The sequence below is a fragment of the Herpailurus yagouaroundi genome, unplaced genomic scaffold (assembly GCF_014898765.1).
Source record: "Herpailurus yagouaroundi ecotype Mexico unplaced genomic scaffold, PumYag 28, whole genome shotgun sequence".
Classification (NCBI taxonomy): Eukaryota; Metazoa; Chordata; class Mammalia; order Carnivora; family Felidae; genus Herpailurus; species Herpailurus yagouaroundi.
In genome coordinates, this window is record NW_024412376.1 from 157,160,472 (window position 1) to 157,185,679 (window position 25,208).

Here is a 25,208-nt window from a genome sequence, read left to right on the forward strand (position 1 = left end):
GATAACCAAGGATAGTCTCCCCATCTCAAGATCCTCAACGTAATCACATCTGAAAAGTCCCTTTGCCATACAAGGTGACAGTCACAGATTCCAAGGATGACAACTGGGTATCGTTAGGCGCCATGATTCAGCCTACCGGAGCAGGTAAACTCAGTTCGGTTTGGGATGTGTTGAGATTGAAATACCTATTAGACCATCCAAGTGGAAACACTGAGTAGACTGTTAAATATGCAAGTATGGCGTTCCGTACAGGACCTAGACTAGAGACATTCATTCCGGAGGCACCAGCATATAGGTGAGATTTAAAGCCACGAGGCTGGATTTAAAGCAGATACTCACTTTCCCACCCTGCCCTGCAGTTAGCGCACAGACACATGACCAAACTCTGCCAACCAGCTGTCCCCATTGGAGCACAGTGGATTGAGACAGCAGGGCCCCCCAACGTCTAGTCTAGGGGCACCTGGATGGCTCATTTGGCTAGCGTCTAACTCTTGATTTCGGCTCGGGGCGTGATCTCACGGTTCATGAGATCAAGCCCCACACTGGGTTCTGCTGAGTGCACTGGGATTCTCTCTCCCTCTCTCTCTGCCCCTCCCCCACTCACACTCTCTCTTTCTCTCAAAATAAATAAGCTTAACAAGTAAACTGTTCTAACCATGAGGATGCCTAAGGCACCAGCGCTCTGAGGCTGCAGTGGCAGAGATTGTAGAAGCACCCAGGTGTGAGCACAGGTACTCTCTGAGCTGTGTGTACCCACACAGGCTCCCCTCCGGCAGTTCTGGGTCGACTTCGGCCTGGCCTCCGGTCCCGCTTCCCCGGCTCTCACAGGAAGATTCTGTGCGGTGCCTTAAAATCTTTGAATACATCCCATTTCTGCTGAACTACCTGGAGCTGATGTGTGATGCCTGTAGGCAAGAATTTCGACCGATGCCCTTCCTACTTGAACTTGAGGAACCTGGGCCCTGTGCCCAGGCCTGGCTCTTTAAGAGTCTTTCCAGTGTCCTGTCTAGAAAGGAGGTGGGGGGCTAATACACCCGTTGCTTTCTTCAATCTCCACGACAAACCTGCGAGGTGGTTTCCATTATTTTTCGTTTGGGGCCTGAGAAAACCGCCCACCTCAGGCTATGGGACTCCAAGCGCAGTGCTCTTACTGCCGCCCAAAGGCTCAGTGTCCACAGTCTGTGGGCAGGAAAGTTCCCGGTGAGAAGTTGAGGGGTGGTGTGTGTAGAAAGAGTGTGAAGGACCCGGAGGGCCAGACTAGAAGTCTGGATCGGTCACAGGAACCTTGAAGGTCTTTGAGTAGCGTGGACAGGACGGTGGGTGTCCTTTCCACATGAAGCAAGTGAGGACCCAGGATCATAGGACATTCTTGCTCTTTCATGAGAGGATGAGAAAACTGCATGCCTCCTCTGAGGGGTCAGCTCCAGGGTCACATGCTGTCATGATGGGCCTGCTCGTTACTTCCCTCCCAGGAACAGTCCGGGGCGGACACGGCAGCTCCACGGTCGGGAGCGCCCAGCCTCCCCCATTGTGCGGCTCTGCGCGCCCAGCCGAGGACGGTCCCCACCGCGTGGCCCAGGTCCATCCACGGGGCGGCAGGAATGCACACAGGGAAGACAGGTCCCTTCAAGTGGAGTCGCGCCCATCGCCCCACCGCAGCGCAAAGGGAAGCCAGGAAATACGCTCGCTGCTCTTGGCAGCCGTGAGCCCAACTGAAATGCAAGGGTTCTCTTACTAAATGAAGGAGACAAGAGCTCTGTGGGGATGGTGAGCAGTCTTTCTCTCTCCTGTCTGCGTGTCTGTTTCTCTCATTCTAATGGACTAGTTATGAAACTGAACAAAATATTCTTTTTTTTTAAATTTTTTTTAACGTTTATTCATCTTTGAGAGAGAGACAGACAGACAGACCACGAACAGGGGAGGGGCAGAGAGAGAGGGAGACACAGAACCCAAAGCAGGCTCCAGGCTCCGAGCTGTCAGCACAGAGCCCGACGCGGGGCTCGAACCCACGGGCCGCGAGATCACGACCTGAGCCCAAGTGGGACGCTCAACCGACCGAGCCACCCAGGCGCCCCAAAATGGACAAAATATTCCATGTGACGCACACAGCACAATGTGCAGCAGCCAGAGTACTCTTTTCCCCTTACAGATGGAAGAACGGATGGTACGACTTCAGCTCACCTGGGCAGGTGTTCATCAAACCTGCACCATCTTAGCCGCTCAGAGAGCCCGAGCCGCTCAGTGCAGAAGCACAGGACTCCCTCCGCAGCCACATGTTCTAGGGCGCGTGTGTAAAATCATACTGCAGTTCATCAGTGGTCTATAAATAGTCCCACTTATCTTGGGGAGGCAAGGAGGTCGGGGCAGGACAGCTACTTACGAGTTTAAGGCACAGTCAGGATGAGTGCTGTGGTCCACGCACATTAAGAGCTTCACTGGTCTACAGAATGAAAAGAAATAATATTTAAGGGATTATTTAAATGACTCTCACTCATCAAACATATACGGTATGCCTGGAAAGTACCAGGGATACAAAGTCTCTCACCAAACACAAACTGTTTGTTTTTAAAAACATTAGCCAGCATTTATTAGGCACTTACTACATACCAAGAAATTTGATGATGGATTTTTTTTTATTTGTTTTTAATTGTTTTAATCTTTATTTATTGCTGAGAGAGAAATAGCACACACAGAGTGCGAACAGGGGAGGAACAGAGAGACAGGGAGACACGGAATCCGAAGCAGGCTCCAGGCCCCGAACTGTCAGCACAGAGCCCGACGTGGGGCTCAAACTCACGAACCGTGAGATCATGACCTGAGCCGACATCGCATGCTTGACTGACTGAGCCACCAAGGCGCCCCTGATGAGATTTTCTATATAGACTTTGCCATTTAATCCTCACAAAGACCAAACAGAGCAGGTATTAATACCATCTCCAGTTTACAGGTGAGAAAGCGGATCAGAGTAACTGGCCCAAGAACACACACTAATGGGGCAGAATGTGAGCTGAATGCGAACCCTTCAGGCTCACCCCAGAGCCCAAGCGCGGAACCACCCAAGCAAGCATGTACAGTCTTGCCTGGAAAATCCTCTTGATAAGTTCTTTGGCCAGAAAGTTGGACTTGAAGCACACGGGTGATGGCCTTTGCCCAGGCTCCAGCAACAAAGAAAGCTGACTGGCTCCACGAGTAGAGGGAGGACACGTGGAGTCCCAGGAGGGCAGGGAAAGCAGTAGTGAAGAGAGGAGCCGGGTAACAGGAGCACAGGGCACACTAGGTAGGAGTCAGGCCAACAGGGGCTCCCTCCCTGGCCGGGTGGCTGGAAGGGACTTTGGAGAAACAGGAAATGTGTGTGCACTCTACTGCTCCGAGGCTTGCCTACTTTCCAGTAAAGTCTACGATACACAGCTGTTTGTTATGACCGTAGTTTATTGCTGTGGCTTATGCCCCCCACTCCAAAGTCATTGAGTTTCACTGAGTCTGGCCCAAGACAGCGCTCACAGAAAGCAACCAGGAGGCAAGAGAGGCTATGACAAGAGAAGATGTGGCCAGAATTGGCAAGAATCTTGGGGAGAACTTCCGTCTGCCACGGGACAGAGGACAACATCACCTGAATTTTATGGGGCAGGTTCTCAGTTACATCTGGGCTGGAGTTTGGTTTGTTACCCTTTGTGACTCTCCTGCAGTAAGCCTTCTGTTACCTCCCCTGTGCCCCGGGAGCAAAACAAAACCCCACCTTAACACAAGAGCCCGTGGGCAGTAAAGAAGTGGGAGAAGGGGAGCTGACCCAGGCTTGCAAGGGAAGAGCCCTGAAGGCCAGCATCAGTGGGGACGACACTAGGGCAAGCGACAGCAGGCTAAGTCCCTGAGGACAGCCGTGGGCAGGGAAGGAGACCTTGGGCTCTGGCCTGGGTCACCATACGTGGCCTGACGACTTACAAAGACAACTTCCTCGAGGGAGTTCTGGGCCAAAGCAAAGTGGTCTCACATGTGGAACTTTTTGGCACAATTTTCTCCATCATTGAGCAGTTTTAGTAAAAAAAAAAAAAAAACAAAAACAAAAACAAAAACAAAACAAAAAACAAAAACCGCCTTTCAAGAAAAATATACAAAAATCTGGTGCTTTCTTGGGCGCTCTATCGAAGTGTTGAATCACTATATTGTACACCTGAAACTAAAATTACATGGTATGTTAACTGACTGCAATTTGAACAAAAACATTAAAAATAAAATCTGGTGCTTTAAGAAAGGAAGGGTCCTACAGTAGAGGGGCTCCTGGGTGGCTCAGTCGGTTAAGCATCCAACTCTAGATTTCAGCTTAGGTCATGATCTCACAGTTTCATGGGTTTAAGCCCCACGTCGGGCTCTGCCCTGATAGTGTGGCGCTTCCTTGAGATTCTACCTCTCACTCTGTCCCTCCCCTGCTTGCACTCTCTTTCTCAAGAATAAATAATAATAAATTAAAAAATGAAAGAAAGAAAGAAAGAAAGAAAGAAAGAAAGAAAGAAAGAAAGACAAGAAAGAAAGAAAGAAAGAAAGAAAGAAAGAAAGAAAGAAAGTCCTCTCGTAGAAAGAAAAGAGCATACTTCAAAGCCATAGAATGCTAGGTTCAAAACTCAGCTCTGCCACAGAGTAGTGACCTTGCAAAACTTAATTAAATTTCTCTGACCCTTAATTTATCCCTCCATGGAAAGTGGGTGTTTATATAAAGCTTAACAACAGACAAAACGAATCCACCACAAGTCTAGACAGAGGCTACTATTGTGGGCAAGTGGGGAGACTCTGGGGTGCTGGTTATATTGTTTCTCGATCTAGACAGGTGCGTGTGGAACTTGTGAAAATTCATTCAACCGTGTACTTAGGGCTTGTGCATTTTCCCGTACATAGTTTATATTTCCCCAAAAAGAGGACATTGTTTTAATAGAAGATGGCAACACCTAACTTTGGAGTTTCCTGAGAGCGTTAACAATAACAGATGGATACACTGGGACAGCTTCAAGCTGTGGGGCTCCTTCTCTGGGAAAGCGGAGGGCAGCCCACATTTCCCGTGGGCTCTGCTCGGTGGGGACGATCACCCAGCCCCCAGAGCCACGGAGAAGGTATGGTACAGTAGAGGCAGACGGATGGTCGTGGGGCCTGGCCAAGACCGCAGATGTAATTGCCACCCTTGCCAATTTGGGGGAAAGCCACTAAGGCCTTGCAGTGTTGGACTTCGCCCCGAGGAACCGAGCAGGGCTGCAGACTTAGGCAGTGAGGCAGAGAAAAGCAGGAAGCAGCAAGGCAAGAACTCCCGGTCCAGGGAAGGGTTTCCAACAGGTATCAGGGTTTCAGCCAAGCTTATCTAAACTTCCAAGAATCAGGAAAGCCCTCAGGCAATATGTAAATACATAAAGTGCTTAGCCTACAATGTGCTCAGTAAATGGCAGCTGTTACTATTTTCTATCGGTCCACTGTCAAGGTCTATCTGTAAGTACCTCAAACAAACCCACCTTAGCACCTATTTTAGGCAAGGACCCAAGGCATCCACAAATGCCAGGACCACAGTGCCTGTCCTCAGGCGACTCACCATTGCTGTAAGCAAGGGAGGGGAAATGGGACAAGCAGCCAGGAAACAGGACTTTACTGTCTGTCCTTGAAGCACTTTTTTTTTTTTTTTTTTTTGAGACAGAGAGAGAGAGCATGCACGCATGCTGGAGACAGGCAGGAGAAGAGAGATAACCTTAAGCAGGTCCAACACTCATCGTGGAGCCCAAGCCCAACACAGGGCTTAATCCCACGACCCCAGGATCACGACCTGAGCAGAAATCAAGAGTCAGACCCTCAACTGACTCGGCCACCCAGGTATCCCCTTGAAGCATCTTTTCTTAAAGACTCTGGACACAAGTGGGTGGGACCCAGGCAGAGGTCTGGCCAGAAGGCACCCTCAGCCCTCGTGCCCAGTGACAACCCAGAAGGCACAGTCCAGGGGCCCTCAGCGCTGATCCCAGCAGAACCCTTTCCAACGGCCCCTTGCCCTCCAAAATCACCGCTCCGCCCTGGAAATTGTGCACTGATTAGGATATACCACCTACAGGTGATCATTAATACAGCGGTACTGAAAGCCCATTTTCTCCAGTCTCTCTTCCAGGATTTTCACACTGCCTTCTCCACAGGATTCCCTAAAATACAAAAACATAGAATATAAATAAAATTAAAGGAGGAAGAAGGAAGTTGTTTCTGGGTGAATTACAATGTCCCGTGACCACGTGCTTCCTGGGTTAGTCTCCACTCTGAAGGAATATGGGAAAACCCGCTGCACCCTAGAAAGCTGAACGCTGAGAACCTGTCTTGGCGGGTCCAGCTGAGGGGGGGGGGGGGGGGGGGGGACCTGCCCTGGCACATGGTGGTGGTCACAGGGCACTCCACAGCCCTCCCCGCAGCAACACACCTTAGGGCAGAGCCCCAGGTCCCCAGAATGCTGGCGACTTGTGTCCCATACAGTATGTTTTAAATGAAAGCAAGAACACACAAACCAAAAATTGTTAAAAATGCAAATAAACCCGTGGGGAAAAAAAGCACCCCAATCGCACATCGCTAGAGATAACTACGGTTAACATTTTGGTGTATACCGTTCTCAATCTTTGAAATGCATTCATTCCCATGAGACTTTTTTTTTAATTTTTTTTTAACGTTTATTTACTATTGAGAAACAGAGACACAGCATGAGCATGGGAAGGGCAGAGAGAAGGGGAGACACAGAATCCGAAGCAGGCTCCAGGCTCCGAGCTGTCAGCATAGAGCCCGATGTGGGGCTCGAACCCACAGACTGTGAGATCGTGACCTGAGCCGAAGTTGGATGCTTAACGGACTGAGCCACCAAGGCGCCCCAGAGACTTTTTAAGTATAACAATAGCCTTCTGCTGTCCAATGCAGTTTGTAGTGTGCCTTGGCCCGTGTCTGTTGAAGTGTGTATGTATACTTCTTTAATTCCAGCATGATCGCCGTCATCATCAGGACATGATTCATAAAACCAGTCCCCTCTTGTTGATGCTCAAGGCTGATGTCACACTAAAATGAACCCTGTCGAAGCTTCCTTTTCACACCCATCTTGAACTACTTATTTCCTTCGCATAAATTCCTGAAAGTAGGTTTTCTGGCACCACGGTTTTGAATGCATTTTAAGGCTCTTCCATAGCGTTAAAGAACAAACATTCAACTGAGTAAATCTGAAAATCTAATTGGCTTCATTCAACAATTCAGGAATAGACCCTTCTAGGAAACAGACGGCGCCCTGAGGAGTTGCACAAGGTGGAAAGCTTTTGTGTGGGCAGGAGGGTGTGACGAGGAAGTTGTCAGCAAAAGAAAAGACAGGATTATTTCAGGCCAGGTCATCATTTGCAATTTCCTTATCTCACTAAAGGCAGGTTCGGAAGGGCAAGCTTTCTCAGAGAGAAACGTTAAAATAACAAGGAAGCAAAATTTCCCGACAAGAGGCAACTTCCCACAGAAGTAAGACAAATAACATGCACTGTTTTCTATGCAACATAAGTATACTTTGTCTTCTGGGAAGAGAAATGCAGATCTGGTAGAACTATATAGTAAGTCATCTGCGAACCTAATCTCTTGCCTAAGACACAGGAAAAAATAATCGCTCATTATATGGTGCGTCTTAGAGGGTCCTGGGGGCCTGAAATGGGCAGGTTGCTAAGATTCTCCCAGAACATAGTCCTTGGGGTTGTCAATGCTTTGCATCAATGCTCTGAAGAACAAGGCCCCGACTTGCTTCTGACATTCCACCGCAGCTGCCAGATCAGCTTGTCTCTGAATCAACTGGGTTTATGTTTTGTTTTTGTTTTTGTTTTTTGATGTTTATTTATTTTGAGAGAGAGAGAGAAAGAAAGAGAGCAGGGGAGCAGCAAAGAGAGAGGGAAAGAGAGAGAATCCCAAGCAGGCTCTGCACTCAGCACACAGCCGATGTGGGGCTCGAACTCACTAATCACGAGATCACCACCTGAACCTAAATCAAGAGCCAGACGCTTAATCGAGTGAGTCACCCAGACGTCCCTGAGTTTGTTTCTTATATTTAGTTTTTCCAGCAATGCCCCTCACTGACGAGAAGGATGAGTTCAGGCTTGCATTTATATAAACTCAGGTGGTTTTCCAGAAAAGATGGACCTTAACCATTTCCTTGGCCAGTGAACTAAGATCCAGTTGTAGAACTGTGTCTTTTCTGAGAATAGTTTTCATTACATACTCCTTGGGTTCATTGTGAGAACTCCTGGTGGGGGCCTTCAAACAACCAGGAGGAGAAATTGGCTTTGACCCACATGAATGCATAAGGAACTCTCCAATGCTACCCAGGTAGCTCAGAAAGGACAATTTTCCTCAGCTGAGAATAGTATCTGAATAAAGGAGGTTTTCTCTCTGGACTCGGGACTGGTTAGTGGCATTTCCAAAAAAGTCAAGCCTTTGTCTTTCTTTACCCATGACATTAGAAACAGAGAAGAGGGGCGCCTGGGTGGCTCAATCAGTTAAGCATCCGACTTCAGCTCAGTCCATGATCTCGTGGTCTGTGGGTTCAAGCCCCACGTCGGGCTCTGTGCTGACAGCTCAGAGACTGGAGCCTGCTTTGGATTTTGTGTCTCCCTCTCTCTGTCCTTCCCCCACTCACACCTGTCTCTCTCTCTTTCTCTCAAAAGTAAATAAACATTAAAAAAAATTTTTTTTTAATTAAAAAGAAACAGAGAAGAGTGTTGTGTCCCCAAAAATGAAAATGTAAAATGGACTTGATCATATGAAAATCAAGAAAAGCATATTTGCACAATTACCATCATCAGAAACACCATGACTTACACCTTTGGTCTCCCGATTTCATGCATAACCCAGATCTCAATTCGTGTGATTTTATCCTTCTGGAGGTAGGGAATTTCAAAATCTGCAAAAAAACTGAGAAACAGGAAAGGCATTTCTTAAAGTCTTAAAGCAATAGGATACTTTTCCCATTTCGTTAGTTGATTTACACATCACTTTTGTTTTGAGGGGTGTTTTGGGGGGGTATTTTTAGCTTTTATTTTTAGGTGATCTATTTCATTCATGCATTCATCAGCTATTAATGGCAGAAATGTGTAGACGTGGCCCTGATCTCCAGGTCATTCGATTGTTTTGCTTTACTGGAATTTACAAAAGCAAGCATTACACTGGGAATGAAAACAATTTTCTTAAGCCTCCATTTGAAAACACAAAGTGAACATTTTGGCATTCTTCGTTGTATTTGTTGATGCTGGTATTCTTACCCTTTAACAGGATAGGCTCCTTTGGGCTCTGAACCGTTCAGCATGACGTGGATCACCCCAGTACTATCCCTCGAATACTGTAAGAAGAAACAACTATTTGGAGTAAATTAACACATGTCATTTTTCAGGTATGAAATGAGCAAGTTTTTGAAACTGACAATCCTCGGGGAGCCCAGGGGGCTCAGTCGGTTAGGTGTCCAACTTCAGCTCAGGTCATGATCTCGCAGTTTATGGGTTCAAGGCCCTCGTCGGGCTCTGTGCTGACAGCTCGGAGCCTGGAGTCTGCTTCAGATTCTGTGTCTCCCTCTCTCTCTCTGCCCTCCCCCGTTCGTGCTCTGTCTCTCCCTCTCTCAAAAATAAATTAACGTTCAAAAAAGTAAAAAGATAAAAAATAAAACTAACGAATCTCAGTATTAGCAAGGATCTACTAAAATTTGGTATTTCAAAACAATTTTGATATTCCATATAGCTGGTAGGGATACAACTAGTGTATCTTGTAAAGCAAATTGCTCTGAAATGTCAAAACCTCATAGACTCAGTGATTCCGTGTCTGGGAATCTACTGAGGAAACAATGTGATTCCAGCATCGTAACAGCTGAAACAGACTAAATTACATAGCCATTGCAAACAACGTCAAAATCACAGTGGCTTTAAGCAAGAAAGAGTTGTTTCATGCTCACACTACACGTTTATCACAGGTAGACTGGGGTTTTGCTCCATAAGTCCTCGCTCTGGGACCCAAGCTGATGAAGACTCCGTGTCTGTAAAGTTGCTGATTGTCAGGGAAGGGAGAAGGGAACGGTGGCAGATCACAGACCAGTTCTTAAAGGTGCCCGCCCGGAAACCACGCACACTCCCTCTCACATCTCTTTGGCCACCGCAAGTCACACCCAAGTAACTTGACCAGGCAGGGAAATGCAAACCATGTGTGTGGAAGATGAGCCAGACATATTTTGTAAACAACTCTACACAACCCTAGGGACCACCACAAGCACTGTGCACAGAGGTGTGTGTGGCAGTGTTGTCTGTAAGCAACCTAAAATAGGCAACAACAAAGGAATGGTAAGTAACCCAAAGTACTCACATGTCTGAAATATTAGCCAACCATTACTAAAAGTCCACACGAGATTTGCAAAAGCGTAAGAAGCGCTCACATTTAAAACGAAATGCAGGATGACGTAGACTGAGCATGAGCCCTCAATGCTCAAAATAAACGGGCAAAAGTCTGGAAACATTAGTCAACCCCCCAAAATTCCCAAGGAAGGGATAAGTCCAGAGAAGTTCCCAAATCTCCAGTTCAGAACACTACTGCCTGGCTCAGTCCGTAAAGAATACAACTCTTGGTCTTGGGGTTGTGTGTTCGAGCCCCACGTTGGGCACAGAGATGACTTAAACATAAAATCTTGAAAGAAAGAAAGAAAGAGAGAGAGAGAGAGAGAGAGAGAGAGAGAGAGAAGGAAAGAAAGAAAGAAAGAAAGAAAGAAAGAAAGAAAGAAAGAAAGAAAGAAAGAAAGAAAGAAAAAGGATCGTACTGGAACATGCGATTTCCCTGATAAAATGTTTCCGTTAGTGAGGCGGGGGGCTGGAAAGGCAGGTGGCAATGAGATCCACGCTGGACTTATTGTCTGACAAAGTGACACCTAATGCCAGCAGCAGCAAAGCGACAGTGCACTTCATGCTGTGTACGTTTTAGTTGCTTCAAAATAATGCTAATGGTCACGGTTAAATCCACAAATGCCAAAGTCTGGTGACCACTATGCTGAAGGGGTCACCTTTACTTATACACGATGAATTTTTTCTTATCTATATTTTCTATAATTTGTCATTTTTAAAAATAACTTTTTAATAATAAGTCTAGAAAGAACGTCCAGATATTCTTCTTTTTTTAAAACATGCTTATTTGTTTACTTTTGAAAGAGAGAGTGTGAGAGACAGAGAGACAGAGACAGAGAGAGGGAATCCCAAGCAGGCTCTGCACTGTCAGCACAGAGCCCAACTTGGGACTTGAACCCATGAGCTGGGAGATCGCGACCTGAGCCAAAACCAAGAGTCGGACAATTAACCGACTGAGCCATCCAAGCGGCCCTAATGTGTCATTTTTTAATCCTGAGCAGCTACTACATTGATAAGAAAAAAAGGTAATAAAAAATGCATGCAGATACAATGAAGCTATATGACGCAGCAGATGTAAGTCCATGACTCCTCAACTTACGAGCTCTGTAATAAGCCTGGTTAAGTTTCCTGATCCCTTTGTGCCTCATAAGGATCCCTCCCTCATAGGATTGTTGTAAAGATTAAATCATTTAAAATAATAATTATTGGGCACCTGGACGGCTCCATCGGTTAAGCGTCTGACTGACTTCACCTTAGGTCATGATCTCACGGTTCATGGGTTGGAGTCCCACATGGGGCTCTGTGCTGACAGCTCAGAGCCTGGAGCCTGCCTCAGACTTTGTGTCTTTCTCTCTGCTCCTCCCTGCTCACTCTCGGTCAAAACTGAATAAACATTAAAAAAAATTTTAAATAATAATTATTAACATCTATTGAATGAATACTTCTCTGCTACAATTCAGACCCTCTCCTCATCGTTATGCTAAACTCCTCTCCTTGTGCATACACGACCCAGCTCATTCCAAGGGCTCCTAAAACGTGGGTATGATTCTTGGACTCCCATTCCAGAGTTGGAGAGGGTAGAGGAGATTGGTTTGGAGCACACTCTTTGACGTGGGGCAGGTGCATGGCAAAGAGTACATGGTTTGTTGTTGTTTTACGAGAATGTTGACATTGCCCCTGAGTTGCTGTGACAACCAACCCCACATTCAGGCGATGAGGCACCCACAGCCTCCATGAGCGCTGGCAGCCCAATGCTCACTGAGCGGAGTCTCCACTGGAAACGAAGCCTATGGGTAGTGAGCAAAAGTGGGGTGCCCCCGCTGGCTCAGCAGGAGAGTGCAGACATAAACAGTGCCTTTTGCCTGGAGCAGGCCCATTGCCCTGCTCTAAACCACAACGTGGAAGAGGGTCTAACAAAAGTCACCCTGATTAACAATGGACCCAGTGGACACCTGGGGATCCAGAATGGGACAAAAAGGGACATGGACAGCCCTGAAAGGGGGTGGGTGGTTGTAGGTGATGGGACCCTGAAGCCCACTGGCCTCCTAGTCAATACAGCCAACAGTTAATAGACTATCATGAACTGGTAGCTGTATAGACCTTCCACAAAAGACCATTTCCGTGTCTCCAGTTTACCCTCTGCTCACCTGTCACCTATCACCTCCTCTATCATTAATATCAGTCTCGGGGACATTTCTGACCCCCACATCTCGATCTCAGGTGTCCCAGGGGTTCGCATAAAACAAGGATCACCCCATTTTACATAGCAGTCAAAACCACATTGATTTAAAATACCAGGGCAGCCGCGGCGTGGTGGTAGTAATAGTGACTAGTTAATATCCTCATCTATACCAACACTCACTGAATGTGTCCCCTGTGCCAGGTGCTGCAGTAAGTATTTGCACTCCTACGTCCTCACACACCTCTATGGAGCAGAGTGAATCAGACAGTGCCAAACATGGATGGGAAGAGAGGCTCAGAGAAGTTAAGTCATGACCCGATGGGCCCAGTCTCTGAACCCCACTGTCTCATGTTTGCAGGCCTACACCTGCTTAGCCTCTCAGCTGCCCTCCCCACGCTTACCTGCATAGATGCCATTTTCCAGTAAGAATCCACAGGGTTGTTCTCACAATCTTCTGACGTAGGGCAAGACTGATAATCGAGCCCTAAGGGGAAAACAGACAAACATGTTTCATTCCAAACATTGTATCAAAGAAGAATTAATTTAAAATATTTGCTGGCCCCACAAAATCTATTTAGCTTGTGTTTACAAGTTTGACGTGCACGGTAGTTCTGCCCACCCAATCCACAAGGAACGTGGCGAGGGATCACCCAATCCATGACAGCAGGACAGGTGTCATTTTGCTCAGCACAAATATGAAGAAGGCAGAGAACTAAGCAGTTAGTGAATGAGTAAGGCTGCCGACCGCTGAGCATAAGCATGTTAGCTGGGTTATTTCTTTACTGAAGTTCGAGTGAAATTATTTTTAAAAAAAACTCTTTGCAGGGTGCCTGGGTGGATCAGTCAGTTAAACATCTGACTCTTGATTTTGGCTCAGGTCATAATCCTACGCTTGTGGGATCGAGCCCCACATCAGGCTCTACACTGAGTGAGGAGCCTGCTTAGGATTATCTCTCTCTCTCTCTCTCTCTCTTTCTCTCTCTCAAATAAAATTTTTTTAATTAAAAAAAAACCTTGGCTTTCTTGGGAGAAGTGCTTTCTCCAGTTAGCCCTGGTCTTGGACATAAATAAAACAAAAATACACCAAGAAAGTGATAGTCCTTGGCCAAAAAATAGATATTTTATAAAATTTAAAATATATAACATGTCGGCACAAAAACAGACACTTAGATCAATGGAAGAGAACAGAGAACCCAGAAATGGACCTACAAACGTATGGCCAACTAATCTTTGACAAAGCAGGAAAGAATATCCAATGGAATAAAGACAGTCTCTTCAGCAAGTGGTGCTGGGAAAACTGGACAGCGACATGCAGAAGAATGAACCTGGACCACTTTCTCACACCATACACAAAATAAACTCAAAATGGATGAAAGACTTCAATGTAAGACAGAAAGCCATCAAAATCCTCAAGGAGAAAGCAGGCAAAAACCTCTTTGATCTTGGCCACAGCAACTTCTTACTCAACACATCTCCAGAGGCAAAGGAAACAAAAGCAAAAAGGAACTACTGGGACCTCATCAAAATAAAAAGCTTCTGCACAATGAAGGAAACAATCAGCAAAACTAAAAGGCAACCAATGGAATGGGAGAAGATACTTGCAAACGATATATCAAATAAAGGGTTAGTATCCAAAATCTATAAAGAACTTATCAAACTCAACACCCAAAAAACAAAGAATCCAGTGAAGAAATGGGCAAAAGACATGAATAGACACTTCTCCAAGGAAGACATTCAGATGGCCAACCGACACATGAAAAAATGCTCAACATCACTCATGATCAGGGAAATACAAATCAAAACCACAATGAGATACCACCTTACACCTGTCAGAATGGCAAACATTGACAACTCAGACAACAACAGATGTTGGCAAGGATGCGGAGAGAGAGGATCTCTTTTGCACTGCTGGTGGGAATGCAAACTGGTGCAGCCACTCTGGAAAACAGTATGGAGGTTCCTCAAAAAATTAATAGAACTTCCTTATGACCCAGCAATTGCACTATTAGGTAATTCATCCAAGGGGTACAGGTGTGCTGTTTTGAAGGGGCACATGCACCCCAATGTTTATAGCAGCCCTTTCAACAATAGCCAAAGTATGGAAAGAGCCCAAATGTCCATCGATGGATGGATGAATGGATAAAGAAGATGTAGTATATATGTACAATGGAGTATTACTCGGCAATCAAACAGAAATGAAATCTTGCCATTTGCAACTACGTGGATGGAACTAGAGGGTATTATGCTAAGTGAAATTCGCCAGTCAGAGAAAGACAAATATATGACTTCACTCATATAAGGACTTTAAGATACAAAACAGATGATCATAAGGGAAGGGAAGCAAAAATAATATAAAAACAGGGAGGGGGACAAAACATAAGAGACCCTTAAATATGGAGAACAAACAGAGGGTTACTGGAGGGGGGGTGGGAGGGGGAGGGGCTAAATGGGTAAGGGGCACTAAGGAACCTACTCCTGAAAACATTGTTGCACTAGATGCTAACTAACTTGGATGTAAGTTTTAAAAATTTTTTAAATTAAAAAAACATAAAAAGAGTAATATTCTATAAACTTCAAAATTAAAATGTTACTAATATAATATTACATAATCTTTCAAAATTCAAATAAACATTTTTGTGCATATATATATACATGAAGTGTTAAAATGTATTAATTCTTTAAAATTTTGGGGCGCCTGGGTGGCTCGGTCGGTTATGCGTCCGACTTCGGCTCAGGTCATGATCTCACAGTCCGTGAGTTCGAGCCCCGCATCGGGCTCTGTGCTGACAGCTCAGAGCCTGGAGCCTGTTTCAGATTCTGTGTCTCCCTCTCTCTCTGCCCCTCCCCTGTTCATGCTCTGTCTCTCTCTGTCAAAAATAAATAAACGTTAAAAAAAATTAAAAAAAATAAAATCTCCTTTGAAAAAAAAATAAAAAATAAAATAAAATTTTAATGACAGAATTCAGCAGCCCTATAATGGGATCATGTCCACCATTTACTCTATGAAAAAGGAGAAGGTACTCACTGACAAGTTGTCCTAGAGAGAACCAAACAGGGCAACATATGTGCTTCCGAGGGGAAGTATGGGGAGCTCCCACGCCCCCTCCAGGCCCACCACCCTCCCAGCATCCGCGTTCACCAACTCAGAAACCCTCTGAACCCCACTACACAAGGGTTTTATGAGATTTCATTACGCAGACACAACTGATTAAATCGCCAGTTTGGCGGTTAACTCAACCGCCAGCCCCTCTTTCCATCCTGGAGGACAGAGACGGGGCTGAGAGCTCACAGGCTCTAATCAGGCTTTCCTTGGTCTTCCTGGTGACCAACCCCCATGTGAAGCTCTTTAGGGGCCCCCAGCCACCAGTCATCTCATTACCCCACAAAAGACACTCTTCTCTCTCCTCGGATTCCCAGGGCTTTAGAAGCTGTGTGCCAGGAAATGGGGACAAAGACCAAACATTTGTTTGTGATTATACCGTACTCTCCTTTCCTTCACGTTCTTTCTCTCACACCCCTTCCCCATTCTCCCCACCCTGCTGCAGGATAACCACAGACTTCCCGGTCACTGTCCATTGAACAAAGGACCGTGTGCATTGATCTGAGCCCTGCAATTTTCCATCTCCCCACCAGTGAAAGCCAGAGTCCTCACAGGTCCCATGCTGTCTGGCCTTCCTTTATTCCTCTAGCCTCACAGCCTGTACTTTTCTCTTTAGTCAGTGTGGTTTTTGCTGTTCCTTAAATATGCCAGACACCCTTCCACAGATTATTTTACTTGCCTGTGTATTGTTTTATCTCCCGTCTATAGTGTAAGGATGGGGTATGATTTGCCTGTTTTATCCTCTGCTGTGTTCCCAGTGCCTAGAAGAGGAGGGCTTGGCACAGAGTAGGCTCTCTATGGCTCTGGGTTGGATGAATGGATGACTGGAGGAGAATACACGGAACTGCGCTTAGGCTACCTTTGAACGTGACTCCAATACCCAGGGAGGAGGAATCTCCAGTTTTCTCAAGGGAGCACCCCCTCCCGCCTCCACCTTTCCTGCTCACCCTTCGAGACTCACTGAGAACCAAGAACTGCTGGGAAGCTTCACGGATACCCTGGTCTAGGCTGGTGTCTGTGCTACTGCTTAGGACCTGGCTTTTCCTGCGTCAGAGCACAGCACAGAAGGGAACGTCCCTCACAAGGCTATAAGCGCCCTGAGGATGGGGGCTCTGTTATCTCCAGTTCCCAGAAGGATCTGGGAGATAAAATGCATGAGGAGAGTTTTCATTCCCACCAGGCCAGCCCTTGTGACTTTCACTGTGATTTCAGTCTCCAAATGGCGTGGCATTTAAGAGCACAGGCTTCAGAATCCATCAGGAGAGAATTAACTCCTGGCGCTGCTTCTTCCAGTGACTTAACCTCCCTAAGCGTCCGTTTCCCTTTCTGGAAAGTGAGGGTGGTGAGGCCAAGTTGTGCAGGATTGGGAGCGTGTGTTCTGGAGTCAGGCTGTCTGCCTCTGCTGCTTCCTGGCTGTTCACTCCTCAACAGGTTTCTTAACCTTGCTGGGCCTCAGGGTCCTCATTTATCGAAACAGGAATTTAGGAGAAGACCTATCTCTTGGGGCTGGTGCAGAGATTAAATTAGTTAATACTGTATATGTAAAGTGCTTAGAGAGTACCCAGCAAAAGATAAGTGCTTTCTACCTATTATTGTTATTATTAATTATTATTACCACCTACCTCAGAGGATTTGGGGGGAATCAAATGAGACAAATGCATATGAAAGCATTTAGCACAAATGCACAATATCTACTTAAATGAGAGCTCTTACTTTTGTTTTATTTTTAAAATTTTATGGGGCGCCTGGTTGGCCCAGTCAATTAGGCATCGACTTCAGCTCAGGTCATGATCTCTCGCTTCGTGAGTTCGAGCCCCACGTCGGGCTCTGTGCTGACAGCTCAAAGCCTGCTCCGGATTCTGTGTCTCCCTCTCTCTCTTGTCCCTCTCCCACTCACGCTCTGTCTCTCTCTCTCAAAAATAAATAAACATTTAAAAAACAGATTTTATTTTTTTAAGTAATCCTACACCCAACACGGGGGTTCGAACTCACAAACCCGACCCTGAAATCAAGAGCTGTACACTCCAACAACTGAGCCAGCCAGGCCCCCGGAGCTCATACTTTTCTTGTGGTTTGTTCAGGAGTCTTACCGGAGGCATTTTCCTGTCGACACCAGCTCAGAAAATCTCCAATCCTGCCATACAGAACATCACACAGAGGCATAAAGCGACGGGCATTCTCCGCATAGCTAGTGACAAGGAGGTGGTTGTTTTCCCAGAACAGGGACTAAGGAAAAAGCAAACACAAAATTACCATATAAAATAAAATCAAGGCAGATTTTTTTCAGACATGTCAGGCAATCCATTGCTCATTCAACTCCAGCTTGCCTGACAACTGAACTTTCTTTTTCTTTGTCTCTGTTTACCCATTCAGAGAGTATCCCGATATTTACTCCCCTTATTTCTAGGGTATCAGGCAAACATTAACAAAATACTTTCCCAGCAGTGTTTATATAAACATTCCTGGATTAAAAAAAAGATCAAAGGACCTGGGTTTGAATCCTGAGTCTGTTCATACACTAGATGTGTGATCTTGAGCAAAGCATGTAATCTCCCTGTGCCTCGGTTTCAACATCTGGAAAATGGGGAGCATGAGCCCTTTCTCTTCTACCACAGCTGTGTTCAGGATAATATGTAACCACAAAAAAGCACTTCCCAGAGCATAAAGTGCCTCAGAAATATGTGACTTTTATATTATGTTTTACAGTTTCCACCGTCAAGCTACGGTGTTTTCACACAACAGTAATACAAATAACGATATCCTGCTCATAATCTCATTAGATCCTTAGTAGTCCACTTGGTCTATGCCCAGACTGGAAGGTTCCTGGGGGAGGAGCTGTTTTGTTCTCTGTTGCACTTTGTCCACTTGTTGCCTTAGCACAATGTTCAGCAGGTGGAAGTAAATTGGGAACTATTTCCTGAGTTCATCAGCTAGCACCAAAGAAAGAACAAAATTCATCGTTCCTCTTTTTACTGGCAGGGAGCTGGCAAGGTGCAAAATGCAACCTATTTTCAATCTATTATATCACTGAACCTTCCAGCTCTATCAGAAATGATGTTAAGATTTTCTCATTGGTAAACATTATTGTTACCTGATTTTACAATGAAAAATCAGGTTAAGAATTATGTTGTCAGAGAAACAATAAAGGTATCTTTCTTTAAACTCAAGGTATTGTTCTAAGCAAGCATTTTATGTAGATTTTCTCATTTATTTTGATTTTATTAGAACTCAAAACATAAAAAAAAAAATAACTCAGAACATAGACATGTGGTTTTCTTAATGGTACTGAACAGATAGAATCTTAAGGTTCCTTAAAATGAGGGATCAGGGGGCACCTGGGTGGCTCAGTTGGTGAAGCATCTGACTTCGACTCAGGTCACAGTCTCACAGTTTGTGAGTTTGAGCCCCGTGTCAGGCTCTGTGCTGACAGCTCAGAGCCTAGAACCTGCTTTGGATTCTGTGTCTCCCTCTCTTTCTGCCCCTCCCCTGCTCACACTCTGTCTCTCCTTCTCTCTCAAAAATAAATAAACATTAAAATAATAATGATAATGATAATAATAATAATAATAATAAAAGGAGGGATCAGTCTTCTGGGAAGATATTGAGGTTAAAGCCTTTCTGAGTCCCTCAAAGTTCAGACCAAATGGGGCCAGTTGGGACACAGGTTATTCAGAATTGGTTCGGGGCAGAGGCCCAGGAAGAAGGTGTGGCAACGTCCTAATGTGGTGATTCCTGCACAGACTTGTTGACCTAGGAAAGTCCCTTCTGCCCAGACAGGCAGGAGACCCAGGATTACCAGTGAAGATGCCTTCCCATCAGAGAGCTCAGGTGAGTTTGTTGCTTGATTTTTTGGTGATACTGAAACAGGGTCCCACAGGGTCACAGATACTGGCCCAGGCACTATCTATCTCTGTAGAGACAGAGAAGAACATTTTACCTTGTCCCTGGGAATGGAGTGTCTGGAGAGGCTAATAAAAAGGTCATAGTCCGAGGGAAATACAGAACAGGGATCCTTGTCCAGAACCACTTTAAAGGCTTCCCAGATAGCTGTGCAGTTCTTGTCCCTGTACAGAAGTACAAGTTAGAAAAGAAAAGAAAAGAAAAAAAAAAACCAACGACATCATGAAGTGATGTGAAATACTGTCGTTTCTCTCAAAGTTCAACAGCTTTACAAGCAATTTTGCCATTTATTAACTCTGCAGAACTAGGCACAAGAAAGGCAGCAAACTGTCATGTCTCATGCATTAACCCCAGCTCAGAAGAGGAGAAGACAAACCCGTGACGGATTTAGGAATCTGACCGTGAAAGTGGTCTCAGAAGGAACTACACACGTTTCAGAGCTAAGGAACCTAAGTCTTGTCTCAGGCTCCCAGAGACCAGCAGAAAAAGCACTGTGCTGGAGGATGACAATTCCAATAAGCCAATGCAGGCCCCCAATTTGAGGTGCCTCTCCATTTAGACCTAAGGTCCATTGTGTCAGGGGCCAGGTGAGATCAGGCTGGTGGACAAGACCTTATAAAACCAGGCATGGGCTCTGAGTGTTGAGAAAAGCTGTTACACCCGCTGCTAATGTTAGTTAGGAATAAGGTCACATCAGGGACCTAATGTCTCATCAGTGAGAAAATAACTATCTTGTTTCTCCAGCATATTTGTTTTCAGCTTCACGAGTCCTTGAGGACCTCACTGTTCCTGGGAACCCTCCAAAGTTACTCGGGAGAGTAGATTCCTTGGGTACCTGGGTGGTGCAGTCGGTTAAGTGTCTGACTCTTGATCTCAGCTCAGGTCACGATCTCATGGTTCAATCTCATGGTTCGTGAGTTGGAGCCCCACATCAGACTCTGCACTGATGGTTGGGAGGCTGCTTGGGATCTCTCTCCTCTCTGCCCCTCCCCCACGTGTGTGTGTGTGTGTGTGTGTGTGTGTGTGTGTGGCGCGCGCGCACGCATGCGTGTGCACCCTCTACTCTCTACTCTCTCTCTCCCTTTCTCTCAAAATAAATAAATAAACTTAAAGAAATTTTTTAAAAGAGAGAGAGAGTAGATGCCTGGGAACACAGATCATAAATGTTCCTGGGAAATTGTAGTTAAGCTAACCCCTTGTAAGCCATGCTGGAAAGATTACAAAGTTTACCAAGTTCCTGTGACCAGCTACCTATTTGCAAGAATAACTGGACAAAATGGTGCGGCTGGCAGTATAAGCAGCTCTGAAGTTTGTGTTAGAGGAGACAGTGCTTTGAGAACTATCTCCCGGTCTCCTTCCTCGCTGAAAGTAATAAAAAACATTCGCTCAAAAAAAACATTTGCTCAAGCCAAGGGATTTGGGCTGATCTATCGGCTGACACGCCCAAGCCGTCACCCTTTGCATCAGGTGACACTAAAGCAGAAAGGATGCCCTCCAGCGACAGCCACCACTCTTGAAGTCCATTCTAGCTTTCCAAAAACGTTCCCCAAGGCATTTGTAACTTTTTATGTCTTGTGGTGGGCAGTGGCTATCATGGGTGGGTTCCCTACACGATTCTCTGCTGTTTTTAATTTGTCTGAACCTTGTCACCAAAAAAAAAAAAAAAAAAAAAAAAATCCTGGCACAATAAAAGGACATTATGAAAACAGCAAAAGTAGGTCCAAAGAAGGTATAAAGATTAGTACGAAGCACTGTGCTGGCAAGAGAGACTCAACTTAGAAAGTCCTCTACCTTAGGGGATCTGATAATGAATTGCCCAAGTCCGCAGACTCACCAATTCCAGCGGAAGGCCCTCTTCCTGGGTCTGACCCTTCTGGCTGAGCACATGCTGTGGGTCATCCAAACTCCCCTCTACCTAAGCCTCACCTCTAGGCCGACCACCCACAGCCTGCTTCACACACACACACACACACACACACACACACACCGCTAGACTCCCCACTCTCCACATTTGGCTCCCCGCACCTCTAGAACCCCCACTTTCCCCCACCCCTCTCGGGTCAAGATCGTCCCCTTCCCCCCCAGGCCCCGACCTTCAGACTCCCCACGCCCTCCTCACCTCCAGACCTCCCGCCGCCCCCCGCCGCGCTCACCGCAGCTCCGGGCTCAGCAGGGAGCTGTACTCCGCGCAGCGGCCCAGAAAGATGCTCCGTAGGTGCGGGCTGGTGCCCTCCCCGCGCCACCGCGCGCCCCCTGCGCCCGCAGCGGGCACCAGCAGCAGCGGCAGCAGCGACAGCAGCGAGGACGCGCGCCCCAGGGCTGCCATCCCCCGGACTTTGTCCCTCCGGCTCTGTCTTCTGGACTCGCTCCTCTCCCCTGCACGAAGCCGGCTCCCTCCAGCTGCGCTCCGCAGACGCGCACCCCACCCCCAACCCCTCCCTCTCCGCCCCTGCCAGCTGCTTCAGTTCCAGGACTGAGTTAGGACTTCACCGGGAACAGGACTCTGGCTCTTGGCTGATCTCCTCCCCCCCTCCCCCTCCCCCTCCCCTCCCCCTCCTCCTCATCCTTCTCCTTCTCTTTTTAAAGATTTTAATTTTTAACTAATCTCTACGCTCAAGGTGGGGCTTGGGCTCCCAACCCTGAGATCAAGAGTAGCGTGCTCTGGGGGCGCCTGGGTGGCTCAGTCTGTTGAGCGACTGACTTCGGCTCAGGTCACGATTTCACAGTTTGTGAGTTCGAGGCCCGCGTCAGGCTCTGTGCTGACAGCTGGGAGCCTGGAGCCTGCTTCAGATTCTGTGTCTCCCTCTCTCTCTGCCCCTCCCCCACTCATGCTCTGTTTCTGTTTCAGAAATAAACATTAAAAAAAAAATTAAAAAAAAAAAAGAGTAGCGTGCTCTGCTCTATGGACTGAGCCAGCCAGACGCCCCTTTTGTTCTTCTGCTCTTTTTTTTTTTTTTTAATGTTTATTTATTTTTGACAGAGACAGAATGCGAGTGGGTCAGGGGCAGAGAGAGAGGGAGACACAGAAGCAGAAGCAGGCCCCAGGCTCTGAGCTGTCAGCACAGCGCCCGACGCGGGGCTCGAACTCACTGACCGCGAGATCGTGACCTGAGCCGAAGTCGAAGTCGGACGCTCAACCGACTGAGCCACCCAGGCGCCCCATCTTTTGTTTTGTTTTTAATTGAAGTGTAATTAGCATACAGTTTCAGGTGTAGGACAATTCTGTACATTGCCGCATGCTCACCACACATGTAGTCAACATCTGTCATCACAGGTTATTATAATACTATTGACTACATTCCCCAGGCTATACTTTTCATGTTCCTGACTTCTTCAATTTAGGAGCCCCTTAATCCTTTTTACCTGTTTCGCCCATCCCGCCCCCACCCCCGGCCTGGCAACCGCCAGTCTGACAAACAACAAACAAACAGAAAAACAGGCTCTGGGCTAATATTGGCCAGGAAGAAAGAGCTCCCAAAGAAACAAGGTTGGGGAATAGGCCTGGGAAGTTTAGTCATTGAAAGAAAGATATTTCTGGTCCCAAACTCTGACATCTTTGATAGAAGCCCTCTTTTCCACTCGTCAATGGTGAGTGGGTTTTGTTTTCAGGAAGTAATAACCACAAACACTAATGTTTGTTGAGCAGCTATTATGTGCCAAGCACTCTATAAGCATAGTTTTGAATTACTTTTCACAACATCCCTCCCAGCTGGGTTTATTATCTCCATTTTATTTATTTATTTACTTATTTTTTTATTTATTTATTTTTTTATTTCTTTTCATCCCCATTTTAGAGATGAGGACATTAAGGGCGCCTGGGTGGCGCAGTCGGTTAAGCGTCCGACTTCAGCCAGTTCACGATCTCGCGGTCCGTGAGTTCGAGCCCCGCATCGGGCTCTGGGCTGATGGCTCGGAGCCTGGAGCCTGTTTCCGATTCTGTGTCTCCCTCTCTCTCTGCCCCTCCCTCGTTCATGCTCTGTCTCTCTCTGTCCCAAAAATAAATAAATGTTGAAAAAAAACATTAAAAAAAAAAATAGAGATGAGGAAACGCCGGGAAGTTAAGGAACTTGTGGGAGGTTATAATCTCCCTCGCAGATAAATGCAAACTCCCAGAGGTAGGCAATTCAGACAGCCAGGATTGCCAGAATTGCACTGGGCATTCGGGAGGCCCTAATCCTCAATTCTCACAGTAATGATAGCTGTGAACGGAGTGCCCACAGCAAGCATCTGGTAAACATGGGGAGCTGGCGAGGGGTGGGGTTGGGGGTTCTATAACATTTTATGTGACTCTTTCTCTCTTTTTTAATTATTTTGTTAAACGTGTATTTATTTTTGAGAGCGTGTAAGTGGGGGAGCTGCAGAGAGAATGGGAGACAGGACAGAAGCGGGGCAGAGAGCCAGATGCGGGGCTAGAACTCACAAACCAAACACACAAACCTGGAGATCATGACCTGAGCTGAAGTCGGACACTCAACTGACTGAGGCATCGAGGTGTCACATCTACCTTTTTTATTTATTATTTTTTAAGTTTTTTGCTTTGTTTTGTTTGAGAGAGAGAGGGCACAAGTGAGTCCGAGGCAGAGAGAGAGGGAAGTGGGGCTCACCCAAAGCGGGGCTCCAGCTCACTCGATTTGGGGCTCAAACTCAAAACCGTGAGATCATGACCTGAGCTGAAGTCAGATGCTTAACCGACTAAACCACCCAGGCGCCCTGACTCTCTTTTTCATTTGTAAAGTGTATAACCAAAACCCACATTCTCCTGTCCAGTCCTCCCTGACTCAGTTCACTTTCCAGAAATGAGCATTTTTAATTATTTCAAAAAAAACTTTTACTTACTTCTGCGTTTCCAAATAACATGGCTATCTGCTGTTTCTTGATGTTTCTATCTTGGATATTATTCTTTGACTTCCTAGGACGGAAAAGGAAATTTTAATTTTAACCTCACACATCCTCAGAAGGCATCTTTCTGTGCCTTTCATCATCCCAAGTGTTTTATCTCAAGCTTGAAATCAGTAATCAGCATCTACGTTATTATGACCTGTGAGTATTATTCATGGCTGAGCTTGTGGTATTCTATGATACTGTTTCCTTTTTTGTGAACTTTCTCCTTATCCTAGAGGAAGAATTAATCTCTGTTATCCTCCTCCCTTCCCCCTTTCTTCACCCACCACCCACACTTCTTTGTTTGTGTGCTTGGTATCCTATGGACACTTAGGATTATGGTCAAATTCTCTGCAAGACGCATGAATCTCTCAATGCATTCAAAAGTGTCAGTCTGGGGGCGCCTTGGTGGCTCAGTGGGTTAAGGCTCTGACTTTGGCTCAGGTCATGATCTCATAGCTTGTGAGTGAATTCAAGCCTGCTTGGGATTCTGGGTCTCCCTCTCTCTCTGCTCCTCCCCTGCTTGTGCGCGCTCTCTCTCTCTCTCTCTCTCTCTCTCTCAAAAATAAATAAACAGTAAAAAAAATTTTTTTAAGTATCAGTCTGTATTTTAGGTGATGTGTTTGATATCTTTCTTTCCCTTCCTTTCTTTCCTTCCTTCCCTCCCTCCTTCCCTCCTCCCTCCCTCCCTCCCTCCCTCCTTTCTTTCTTCCTCTTTCTTTCTTTCTTTCTTTCTTTCTTTCTTTCTTTCTTTCTTTCT

At 46.2% G+C, this 25,208-nt stretch overlaps 1 protein-coding gene across 3 annotated transcripts in view; it reads right to left on the reverse strand.

Annotated features, from left to right (window-relative positions):
- BST1 (bone marrow stromal cell antigen 1) overlaps positions 1-21,977 on the reverse strand; it is a 31,427-nt gene extending 9,450 nt beyond the window's left edge. Inside the window, exons 1-9 of one of the 3 annotated variants that reach the window (XM_040487544.1) lie at positions 21,721-21,977; positions 19,605-19,731; positions 17,758-17,893; positions 12,969-13,051; positions 9,273-9,349; positions 8,833-8,925; positions 6,072-6,158; positions 2,381-2,440; positions 2,021-2,302 (exon numbers count right to left, since the gene is read on the reverse strand). In XM_040487544.1, coding sequence (XP_040343478.1) covers positions 2,239-2,302; positions 2,381-2,440; positions 6,072-6,158; positions 8,833-8,925; positions 9,273-9,349; positions 12,969-13,051; positions 17,758-17,893; positions 19,605-19,731; positions 21,721-21,893 — 900 coding nt within the window. In that variant the 5' untranslated portion in view covers positions 21,894-21,977 and the 3' untranslated portion in view covers positions 2,021-2,238. Of the gene's footprint in view, positions 1-2,020; positions 2,303-2,380; positions 2,441-6,071; positions 6,159-8,832; positions 8,926-9,272; positions 9,350-12,968; positions 13,052-17,757; positions 17,894-19,604; positions 19,732-21,720 lie in introns of those variants that run through there. The other 2 variants (XM_040487550.1, XM_040487540.1) reach the window with 2 other exon arrangements.
- Between the last annotated feature and the right edge of the window lie 3,231 nt (positions 21,978-25,208).